The sequence below is a fragment of the Ixodes scapularis genome, unplaced genomic scaffold, assembly GCF_016920785.2.
Source record: "Ixodes scapularis isolate PalLabHiFi unplaced genomic scaffold, ASM1692078v2 PGA_scaffold1__304_contigs__length_218370807, whole genome shotgun sequence".
NCBI classification, from domain to species: Eukaryota; Metazoa; Arthropoda; class Arachnida; order Ixodida; family Ixodidae; genus Ixodes; species Ixodes scapularis.
Genome location: NW_024609846.1, coordinates 126,992,914 through 127,005,124, shown reverse-complemented (window position 1 = coordinate 127,005,124; position 12,211 = coordinate 126,992,914). Strand labels below are relative to the sequence as shown.

Below are 12,211 nucleotides of genomic sequence, written 5' to 3'. Positions count from 1 at the left end.
ACGTTGTGTGACCTCAACACCAATTCATTTGCCCGCTTAAGTTAGAGGGGAATTGAATTGGTGTTCCACGTGCGGCACATGGAACACCAATCCCTGCATTTTCTTGGATGTTTGGGTAAGTTAGCTATGGGTCTATTGGTGTATAGGTCTGTGACGTGTCAAAATGCAACGCGCGCGGTTACGCTGACGGCGACGTTGCGAAACCCGGGAACGAGCGCCTAAGAGCTGTGCTCTAAAATAGTGCAGGTATTGTAGTTCCTTTGTTGACAAGTTTACTGACAGAGCACTCGCATACACATCCCCTCTGGTTACTATGGCTTGGGATTCTTCTGTTTCCCATGTTCTTTTGTCCGCACTCTGCCGCAGGATCATTGTGCGAGCAAATGACGGGTGGCACCCATAGCCCCTTACGTGTACTGCTAGATGTCCTGACGGTGCAGATTTAAGAGAGAGTGCATGTTCTCTTAGTCAAATGTTATGCACCACCCTGAGTGGCCCACATATGGCTTCACTGAAGACATATTGGTGGACATGTCTCGCCGCAACCATCAAGCCAGTCTTGAGGGGAATTTATCTGGGGGCAGAGCCCTTTTAGCTTGTCCGGAGAAACGAGCGCCACCTGGACTTGGTATTTCGCAGCGACTCTCTTGAAGTTGTGCGATATACGATGCATCAACATTAGGCTAAGAGAACATGCTCTCTCCCTTAAATCTGCACCGTCGGGACATCTGGCAGTACACATGAGGGACTGTGGGTGCCACCCGTTGATTGTTCGCACAATGATCCTGCGACAAAGTGTGGACAAAAGAACATGGGAAACAGAAGAAGCCCAAGTCATAGCAACCAGAGGGGATGTGTGTGAGTGCTTCGTCGGTCAACTTGTCAACGAAGGAACTACAGTATACCTGTACCTTTGAGAACATGATAGCGCTTCAAGAGAGAGACGAGAGTAGGAATACGACAACACAGTGCGCTGCCTTAAACTGTTTAAACGTCAGAAAAGCAAGGGTATAAATACTCTGCATCATTGCGCCATTCAACCAATCCCGTGCCACACCAATGCTCGCAAGAACTGTGTCTCTTTGTCGCTTAAATCGATCGACGCCACGCTGACACATTGATTCCCGTAGTTTGTTTATCAGGTCTGCCTCTATGATTTCGGTACCTGCACTATTTTTCATAAATTTTTTTCCCCAAAATCTTACTTTTAGAATTTTTTTGTAATGTTCTTTTGTTTTTTCCTTGTGTATTTATTCAATGTGTTTTTTTTTTTCTTTATCCCTTTTCTTGAATTTTCTGCATTGTCTTATTCCTTTCCTTCTCTAGCATTCTATAATTTTAGTCTCAATTTTATTTTTGTCTTCCTCTATCCTCTCATAAAACGTCAGTTGTAAGTAGCGCTCTGACCTGTCTACTCCTTCTTTCTGTGTTTGTCCATTGTGCTAATTTTGTGTAATAGTCTAGTCTTGCGCTGACCACATGAGCCAAGAATGATTTTGTTTTGAAACACACTTTATTTTTCCTGCTGTGAACAGCTTCCTTCATCAGTAACACCAAACGGGCTCAGCTCGACCTTCGGAACGCTGCTACGCAGACCTCGGGCATCTACAAAGATAAATGTATGTATTTGCAAAATGAAATTTTACGGAAGTCGGCATTGTTCAGATCGTTGTAACAGGTTACAATGGCACAGGCACACAAGTCACCTTGAAGACCCTATCACGGCAGTGCCAAACAAATCCTGTCCTTGTGACACCACGATGCTCCTCGCCAAATCATGTCCCCCTGGCTCCATTGGATTGGACGTTGCCTGTAGAGCTGACACCGCCACCACAGTCACTAGTGCCCAGACAACCGGCTCCACCGCCAGACCCACCGCAGCTGCCAACAATAGACCACGAACTGCCAAGTGCAGGCCAGGAGGAATCTGTTCAAGAGAGCCCCACGGAGCTGCCAGAGCCATACGTGGAAGCAGGCAGCTGATGCTAGCTTTACTGATGATGATGTCAGACACCGGCTTCCTGAGGTTGGTATCAGTCGGGTCTATGTCATCTTCAGTAGAGAGGATGAGAGCATGTGTGAGTAAGAGGTTGCTTGTTTTTCCTTTATCTTCCAGGGATGCACAGCAGAACACCGCACGCTAAGTGCGCTCAGTGAGCATGAGAACAGCAAAAGCATTGACTGCGTTTCCAAACGAAAGTTCATTGTTTTTCAGTCCTGCTTGGACGAGCTGCGAAGTAATTGTCTGGTGTGCACTGCACTGTGCCGCATCACAGAGAGGATAGAAGGGACGTGTCTCCGTGTGCAGAATGTGCTACAATGTCCTCGAACACACCTTTACTATAGGGTGCCTACATGTCTGTCTGTCTCAGGGTGAAGACATCCATTGTTGCTCTGAAAGTGCCAGCGCGTGACGTTCTCGCGTACTCGGTGCGTGACTTGGACGGTAAAATGGCGTCTATGCATTAGCCAAAGCTACGCGCTCGAGCTGAGTGACACCGGATTGCGCGCACTTCAATATGCATAAAAAAACGATTGGGCGGAAAAATGGCTGAGATGTCACCACTCAGGCAAAAGCGCGTGTGTGTATGGAGGCACTCTACTTTACTAGCCAACCACCTGCCCCCTAGGGGAAGCTCTTGTCTTTCATATCTCTCCTCTTTTTAGGGGCGAAGCTCCTTAGGGTCTAGCCTTGTCTGTCCGGCGTCCGTGCTCACATCGATCTTGTTGCTGCTCATGCTCGTGCTCGTGAGCTCACGTGGTCACGTGCTCGTGTCGGGCAAAATCTAAAATAAAAAAAAAAAGATATTGTGCAGTCGACAGGATTCGAACCTGTGCGGCGAGACCCCAATGGATTTCTAGTCCATCACCTTAACCACTTGGCCACGACTGCGGGACGAATGGGGGGGGCTCTGAGATATGGTAGTAACTCAAGAGCTGGGGATGTCATGGATGAAACGTTGCATGTAGCCGCTCAACGTTTATACAGGAGAGGGCACTGCGGTCAAATGCGTATATAATCGCATTAAACTTTGCATGCATTGGCTCAACGTTTATAGATGAGAGGGCGCTGCGGTAAAATGCTCAAATGTGTATATAACCAGATTCCATACCACACATTCTCTTTCTGACATGGATGAAAATGAACGAAAGGCTCTTCATGCTGCGGCTCAGCGTCTACGTAGACGAGCACCACCAGAGCTTCGCCCCAATCAACATCATTCACCACGTGGAGATGCGGTCAGTTTTTAAATCAATGGTTTTACGGGCGACACTTTGCAGAGATTTCGACCTCGTCTCCTGTTGTCGCCACTACAGAAAAACCCTTCTCTTTGCTCTTGGCACGATGCCAGGGAAGTCGGGTTTTCCCGTTGGCCGCTCCGACATCCCGCCAGAAACAACGCAACCAAAGGAGAGTCTTCCGTGACGTCTGCTTGAAATACTTGTTTCCAAATATTCCTCGCGTTATGCGAAATCCAACTTTGGCAGTATCCAGTTGCTACACATAATGTTGGATAGCTTTAGAAAGTTCCACCGCGCTTACACACTTTACGAATCACCGAGATCAGGTGGCGGTCGTCCATGACATGAACGACGCCTACCAGGACAATTATGAGAGTTGTTTACGTCGCTTCTCCATTCTCAGGTACGTGACGGTACATTTTGTCCTGGTTTTTTGTGCGCTTTATATTTCGCCATGACCCACCACCAACTCGACCAGCTTGGCTGGTCGAGCTGGGCAATGTGCTCGTAGATGCAGCAATGCTCGTCTCCGGGAGCATCACCAAAAAAGTGCCGGCTCCTGGGCCAGACGAGCAAGCCCCGTTTCTCGTACAAGACACTTTAAGATTCAGGGTGCCTTCCTTCTACCAGCTATGAGACAGGTATGGTATGCTTCGAGGTTTTCCTTGCGGGCATTTCTAAAAAGGGGTGTATTGTAGGTGCAAGAAAATGCATAGGCAATATTTCAGGTTCAACACTGCTATGGGAGCCTGAATGGCATAGTACACGCGTTGGAAGTGCTATATTTTTCTGCTGTAAGTCGCTTTCCTGTAAATGGTTGTTTTTACAAAAAAGTTTGTATACTATAGGTCGCACATCTTTAAACGGATAGCGTGGCAAAACTGCATTGATAAGCTGTCAAATGTGTGTTGTAATATATGTGCAAGTGGGAGCCAGTTTCAATTTTCTCGCAAACGAATTGAGGGAAAAATAAACCCCCGTGGGAAATTTGTTCTGCTGGAAGCCGCTGTGGTTCCTGGGTGTGGATTTTGAGGGAAAGCCGATCCCTAGTACCCAAAGGCAACATCCAATGGATCTAGATCTGTTACGATGCAGTAGAGACTACAGGCTCTGTCGTTTTTTATTTGTTGTAACTGTTGATACGGTTTTGCACAGCTACAGTTTATACTTGTAGAAAAGAGCGATGCAAGTTGCACTTTGTATAAGATTCACCGACAGAAATTTGAAGAAGAACACGAAACTAGTACGCTAGAAAATATGGTAGGTAGTAGAGTCGATATGTTTCCTCTACGCCTATTTTTAGCTCACTCCTGGGGCGGGAAGGTACCAACTCTGCGGACAAAGAGAGTACATAGAGGTTTCATGGGGCGCACTTCTAGTTCCCAAGACTCGCCACATTCCATGTTGGTGAATGGTAGCCCTATGTTTTTCTGTGCACGGAGGCAGTGTTTTCAGTTAGTTTTTAATCTGCTTTGTGATTGACTTCACTTGGGTGTGGGAACAAATGGTCCTGGAACTATTGGTCCCAGAATTAATGGTCCCAGAATTAATGGTCCCAGAACAGTTGGTCCCGGAACAAATGGTCCCGGAACTAATGGTCCTAAGTCCAAGGTAGGACAAAATGGTCCCGAAAGAAGGTTGTTTTGAAACTAAGATATACCGTGCAATATACTTTATCCATTAGGCAATCACTGATTTCCTGGTTGAATGAAGGATCTCGTCTATATTTTGAAGCCAGTTACTTCGAAAAATGTAGTCGGTTATTGAACTTAATTTCATTTAAATTCGTCAAAAGATTTTCGAACGAAAAATTTTTGAAACGAAAAATGAGTACTTCTAGTCATACTGTTGAAGAAGCGGGTCCACATCACATGAGCGAATGACGTTTTAGCAAACAGCGACATTTGAGTGAATCGACGTTCTAGTAAATAACGGCGGTGCGTATTAATCTCCCCCCCCCCCCCGTACTGCGCTTGCGTCTCTTTGTGGCAACGGTCTGCAGCAGCTCATTACACAAATGTTAACCACTTGGGCCACCCGTAAAAGCCCCTTCGCAGCGGCCGATCGTTCGCTAAAGTGTCATTCAGTGAAACCTTGGACGTTCGCTAAAACATCATTTGATCAAGTGAGTGCCTCCCCCCTGGTCATACCTGTTGAAGTCATGAAACTCAAATTACTCCCATCTCGTCATGACGCTTAGGTGTAGCAGACATAACGGGCGGAGCTCGATGGCTTCCTTAGGTTTCCATAACACAAAGCATTTCCGAGTTTCCCAGAAAAATATAAAGACCAGTGCAGTTCAAAGAACCGTCAGCCTCGAAATTCTAAGCTTTTCTTATAAATTGGAAATCGTAAAATGTTTACTGGCGAGTGTTGTTGGATTTTATCGGATTTATCCGAAAACGCAGAAGGCCACATTGGCGATATTTACCTGGGACCATTTTTTCCTAGTTTGCACTTGGACCATTAGTTACTAGGACCATTTATTCTGGGACCATTTATTCCGGGATCATTTATTCTGGGACCATTTGTTCCGGGACCATTTGGTTTCCCCCTTCACCTACCGGAGAAGTGGGTAGCATAAAGGACAGATTTTGATGTGGGGAATAAGTAAAACAATGAAAAATAGAAGTTCCCCAGTCCTATCGTAAAGGACAATCGGCGAGTACTTTATTTCATACCTGCCAAGTCTCTTGTATTACCCGGGAGACTCCCAAATTTTGACCAATTTGTACGGTTGTATGATCGCAACAAATGGCTGAAATGATAGTGAGGCCCAGCCGTATCTTGCTAGCATGAGCAGTGCAATATAAATGTAATAAAGTTGTCTTTTTCTAAATTTGTTGTTAATATTTCTTTTTAAAAAAATCTCCCCCCCTCCCCCCCCTCCCCCCCGAATTCTCCCAGATTTTGCTTCTCCAAACTTGGCAGCTATGTTATTTTTGTATGTAGTGGCATTTCTTCAAAGGTAAGACAAGCCTGCGCTTGACACGTGGCCTCTCGGTAGCCAAACTGGCCTTGTCTAATGCTGCGAGGGTAAAAATAGCTGAACAGGCAGGGGTCTGTGTGACCTAATCAAGTCCACAACTGTGCTTCGTGTGTTTCTGTACAAAAATGGCTAAAGCTATTTATTAACTTGGCCACACACGGATTATAGAAAGTAAAAAAAGGCATTTTGTTGAGCCACCTTATAGTGCATATGTGCATTCAATATTTATAGGACTCCGAGTATTACATCACCTCATTTTGAAAAGAAAAAAGACAAATTACATTTTTTGAATGCTGCAGATTTGAGACCGTTGTGGAAGCACTCTCTGTATCATGACAACATGATATACCACAGGCATGGGACTGGCTTATCAGCTTTACCTAAAAGTGAAGTTGTGGAGGTGTCTGGGTTTGTCTAAGTATGCTTCAGTTATATGCAGTATGCTTATTCCGATCTACTATTGATACATTGTCGCACATTTTTCTTAATTTTGAGGTTTCCTGTCTTTCTAGCCACAGATAGGAGGTAATAATGTAGTTCAACGGTGCACAAGCCTATTGACCTCACTGAACACTTGTCTGTTTCTTGAATGATGACCCAGAGTACCTCTTGACCTAGGCACTGACTCGGTAAGGCAGTGCAGAAAACCGCAGGCCTTGCAAACAATAACACATGTTATAGGGAGCGCGCGACTCAGTTCTGCATCAATGCATAGTTCAGATTTGATGAAATACTGCTGGAACTGGGAAAATGCTTTGTAGATCACAAAAACAAAATTTTTTTATGCTATGTTCGGGATTCGTTTTTGTTCACAAAACTTTTTGCAGATCAACTTCGAGCTATGGAACAGGGGACAGTACAACCTTTTTAAGCAAGTGGACAAGAGTTGGTTCTCGCTGGTGGTGGACAGTCTGACTCTCCTGGGCACTCGGCGAAATGTGGGACATGCACTGTTATTGACGTGTCAGCAAACAAGGTTCTTCATCTGTAAATGATGCAGGTAAATTTCCCCTGCTATAAATATTCCAATGCTTCTGTTCCCATCAAATGAGAACTTTTTAGGTAAATGGTCAGCTAGAACGATAGGGACAAAACACAGACAGAGAGAAACAGAGACATACACACCGCTGACTATCAACTAAGACTTTAGATTTCTTCTTCATCCCTTCGAGAACTTTTTGCGATTAAGCAAAGACAACGTGTATCAGGCATGTGTTGTCTCATTCAACAGCTTTAGTTGACTTTGTTCCGGATACTTAACGTCTGGTGTGATAATGCAATGTACTCTTTGTCGCTTCAGTCCGAAGAAACAAAAGGCAGCTGGGCAATGGAGCTCGAGGGCCTGAAAAGGACTCTAGTGATTTTCGAAGTCAATGGATTTACTGTGGCAGAAGTCATCACTGATCGCCACTTCATGATCAGGTCGTTCCTTGCCAAGTTCTACCCTCACATTTGGCACATGTTTGATTGCTGGCACGTTTCAAAACGTAAGCCATAACTAATCAGGGTTTCAAGTGTTGTTGTACCGCAGAAAAGGCTACAAGAGTGAGCTCCTTGCTCTATGGCGATCGCTCGGCGGCACATTGTTTCATGCAGCAAAAGCAGATGCCAATGCCATGAACTTGCACTTCTAGTCTTCACTGCGATACAGTCAAACCCGTTTATAACGAACAGCAGCAAGCGCTACAATCAGTTCGATATAGCAATTAGTTCGATATAGCAAAAAAAGCATTTACAACGAATTTTCACGATGAGTTTGTTGTAAGGCGAGAGCTACTCTTTCTTTCTTATCTCTTGATTCCTTTTTGTAACAACGTGCTAAAAAGTTGTTTTTTTTTTTTGCATGCCGCGCATTTTTTTTTAACTTTATTTTCCTTTCTGAGTCGCTTCTCTTCGTGGTCAAATGCTTTGGGATGGAAATTTTTTCTTTCTGTGCGTGCGTGCAGAGTGTATTTTTTTGTTTAGCTTTTTCCCCTTCTAAGTCACTTCTCTTCGCTCAATTTTTTTCGCAACTTGAGCTTTTGGAATTTTCGGTCTTTCCTACTTCTTTTTTGGGGGACGGGACAGGCTAGAAGACGATGGTTTTCGCGTTTTGGAAGCCTTCCCGGGGGCGAAAAGTTTGATATAGCCAATATGTTGTTCGTAATAAAATATACTTTTTACATGCATTTTTGTTTAAATTTTTCGTGAGTTCGATATCATCAATAATTCGCTGTACGTGGGTTCGTTCTAAACGGGTTTCACTGTACAGCATAAGCTGAAACGTAGTCTAGTGTAAACACTGGGAGAGCATTAGTGTGCTGCAATCAGCGACAACAGCCAGTACAGTGTTCCTGTGTTCATATACTTTACTCCAAGTTGTGCGATGGTGCAGTACAGTGCTCCTGCGTTCATATACTTTGCTCCAAGTTGTGCAATTCTCCCAAATACTGCTCACAAGCAAAATAGTTTTTTTTTAAAATAAATTTGCATGCAAGTTTGAGCTTTTACCTGTGGCTTAAAGAATTAATGATATCAAGAGAACTATTCTTGTGTAAACTTTTTTTGCAGGAAGTAATAGACCTTCAAAAGTAAGCCGCTGATATTTGTTAAAAATGCTGTCAACGATTTAACTTCCGCGAGCTCAATATTTTGCTAGTCTCTCAAGGTGCTTGTTTGAGAGGCATTTCACAGGCACAAATTTTTGCAATTGGAACGTTATGCTATGTATCCGGTAAAGTTTATTCACAGGATCAATTGCTTGCAAATTGTTTTATAGTTGTGTGATATAGGCTCACACGGAAACCCGAGATTGACGTTATGGAGAATACAACACACATGAGAGGAGAGAAAAGAGACTGTTTTCCCTCCTCTTGTGTGTGTTGTCTTCTTAACCCATTAAGGCCCATGAAATATCTAGCCATCCAATTCAACTGTAATTTTGTACATATACGTATGTATAAGTACAGGAACATGTGAAAATTATCATGATAATTCATTTATTTTTTACAAACTTATGGCACCATACTTTATATAGTACAATGGGCTCTTATAGTGGCAATTCCAGTGCGAGTCACTTCTGCGCATGGAACTTCTTGAAGCAACCATGCTTCAGGCACAGAGTAAGATCGCACTTCTCGCAGGGTCACATCGACCTCTGGTGGCAAGACAGACAACGTAATTACTTTAGGTGCTTATATGGGAAGTGTTCATTTTCGTCCAGCACAACATCCAAGGCAACCGATGCTGGAGCCCTTCGCACTCGTAGGTTCTCCACACCTAGACGCACATAGTAGCGAGTAATAATCCTGGTGAATGCCAGATGATCTAGCCTTGAGTCTCCTGTGATCTGGTGAATTCTTCATGCATTTACCACCGCTACATTGAGCATTTTTTGCACAGCACCCACCATTTTCTTCTCCGGATACCAATCCAGCGGTTGTCCGCAGCTTCTTCTAAAAGGTCTACGCCTCCCATCCCACTGTTGTAGCTGCTGAACAGCCTTGGTTGCAGCACGCTCACTTTTTTTTGCTCTGCAGCCGACCACCATTTTACAGAGCACATTGGCTCAATATTGTCATACTTTGTTGCCATGATGAATACACTGTTATTTTTCCATTTTACAAAAAGTACTTCAGCATCTGGGTCGAAACACGAACGGAATTGGACTCTCTGCTTGCATTCCATTTCCTTTTTGGAGGCCGGGGAACAATTCTTGTGGCGATTTTCACGGATTGTTCCTGTAGCACGAAACCCCTGTCTGCAGCACAACTAGGAGGTCGTGACTAGTGAAAAAATTGTCGAAGAACAGAACATGGTCTTAGGGAGTTGCAACAGCCTCAAGTAGTGAAAGTACAACACGTGTTCCTAGCGGCCTCGTGTCTGTTGTGGAGTACTTTCGCCAGTAAATGTCAAATCCGTAGCAGTAACTTTCCGCACTGCACAGCATCCAATTCTTGTATTTAAAAGGAATTGGCTTCCCTCTAATGAACTGCTTGGAAGGGTGGTGACATAAGTACTTCACCATGAACTCATCAACAGAGATTGCCTCGTGAAAAATGCCATGTTGCCTGAATTTTTTCTTTACCAAGTTCATGAATTGACGCACCTTAAACATTTTACATGTTGTTCATGGAAGCAGGTCATTGTCGGATAAATTCAAGAACCGCTTTACGTCGAGGAACCACTGCCTGCTCATACATTTGGAGACGCTTGCGATCCCAACGTCTTCATCAAGCAACCAGTACAGCCGTTGGCTGGGAAGCTTCGGTATCCACTCAACAAGAGAATACCGATGAATTTTCTCAAATCGTCAAGGTTAAGAGCAAAGCCGTGCTCATTTTTTTGCTTGTCGTAGGTGCCAATTTGTATGACGATGTGAGTCAAGACTTCTTCATCCAGAATTGCTCTGAATATTTTGTTTGGAGACATGCCTAGGAAGTCAAACTTCAGAGTCTCTTCTTGCTGTTCAGCCCCATTTGTTGAAGATGACCATGTGTACTCCGGGCTGCTGCTCTCCCAACTTGGGTTTGTGCACTTTGCCCGCTTCGCACGCCATGGTTGGTTGTCGGCGTCCTTCTCATTCGCTTGGCAGTGCATTTCTAGTGTACCTAAAACAATCATACATACATTCAGCTTTTATGTCGAATGCTAACAAGACCCGCTCAATATTCATAAAATTTGAGTTTCTTACCTGAGACATCATTCACTTGAACGCTACTGGTGGCGTTATCATCTCCCTTTTCTTTGTTTGTGTCGAGTGACGGGTCAGGAGGTGTAATGATGACATCGACGTTTTCTTCGACATCTTGGACAACGTATAGAGCTGCTTCTAAGACTCGCTCCAGATGGGGCAATTTCGCCCAGCAACTTGACGTCGCAACTCCAGCAACACGGGCCGCCCGCGTTCACACGCAGCAACCGGATTGCTACGACTTGCCATCATCATCATAAAATTTGATTTTTTGTGCACTATTCAGACGCACAGATATGCGCTAAAAACGTGTTTTTATATCTTTGAATGGCGTTGAGAATACTAACTCATCTTTCTGAAAAGATTTATTTTTAAAAACAATCTTTTTCAAACCAGAACCAAGTCTTTAGCTGTCATCATCATCACCACGGGGGTGTCACGTGAAAATATTGCATCCTTGCTTGGCTGCTGCCAGTTCAAACGTCTCCGAGTTGTTCGAGTTGCTCGTCCGTTTCGAGCTAGACCTGATCTCAACAATTCGTGTCTATCTAGGGAAAACTAGGGAACGACCCGCCAGCAACCTCAAAATTGCTGGAAAAGTTGCCCCGTCTGAAGCGGGCCTAAAGCGTCGCTCAACAGTCAAAACATTTTTTTTTTTTTCCGAGGAAAACGTCGGGATTCATAACCGTTGCAGACTACAAGAAAACATGGACGAAAGCTTATTGTACTCTACGAAGTACACCTATCTTTTGTCAGTCATTATATGAAAATACAACACGGAACATGAAAACCAAAGTATGCAGCGTTGTATTTGCTCTATACTAAAACAATTTCATCAAAAATCGAAACAAAATCTGACCTAACACAGTCAGAATAATATGTGAACGGTTGGCTTACCAAAGCGCCTTCACAGTCCACGTGTTTCTCAACTCCCTATGGTGGACAGAGTGGTAATACTGGAACGCAGGCACCGACTACTTACGGTATTTAGATGTATAGACCCGACACCTGGGGTCAGAAAATGAAACGTAACAGAAAGAAAATACTGAATCTCTAATGCTAAAAAAAATTAAAACGTGTGTGTACTTTTTAAAGTACAATGGGCGGTAATGGGTTAAACTCAGTCATGGTGTTTTTCTAAAGTTCAGTTTACGCCAGCTCACTTGCACCCTTACTTTTACGACTGGCAGATTGTGAAAAAGGGCGCCCCCTCCGTTCTCATGACAGAGTATTTCCTATTCAATACAGGAAAATGTCGGAGAGACGTTATTTTTGTATACTTGAAAAAATGGTGCATAAATGTTTTT

General features: G+C 44.0%; 1 protein-coding gene across 2 annotated transcripts in view; it reads left to right on the top strand.

Annotated features, from left to right (window-relative positions):
- The window catches only part of LOC120846750 (peroxynitrite isomerase THAP4), a 39,609-nt gene that overhangs the window by 14,356 nt on the left and 13,042 nt on the right, over window positions 1–12,211 (top strand). The window contains exons 3-5 of one of the 2 annotated variants that reach the window (XM_040218620.3): window positions 1,536–1,619; window positions 1,694–2,026; window positions 2,117–7,041. The exons of the other annotated variant lie outside the window; for it this stretch is intronic. Of the exons in view, the coding sequence (XP_040074554.1) occupies window positions 1,536–1,619; window positions 1,694–1,983 (374 nt within the window). The 3' untranslated portion in view covers window positions 1,984–2,026; window positions 2,117–7,041. Of the gene's footprint in view, window positions 1–1,535; window positions 1,620–1,693; window positions 2,027–2,116; window positions 7,042–12,211 lie in introns of those variants that run through there. 2 annotated transcript variants of the gene reach the window in all.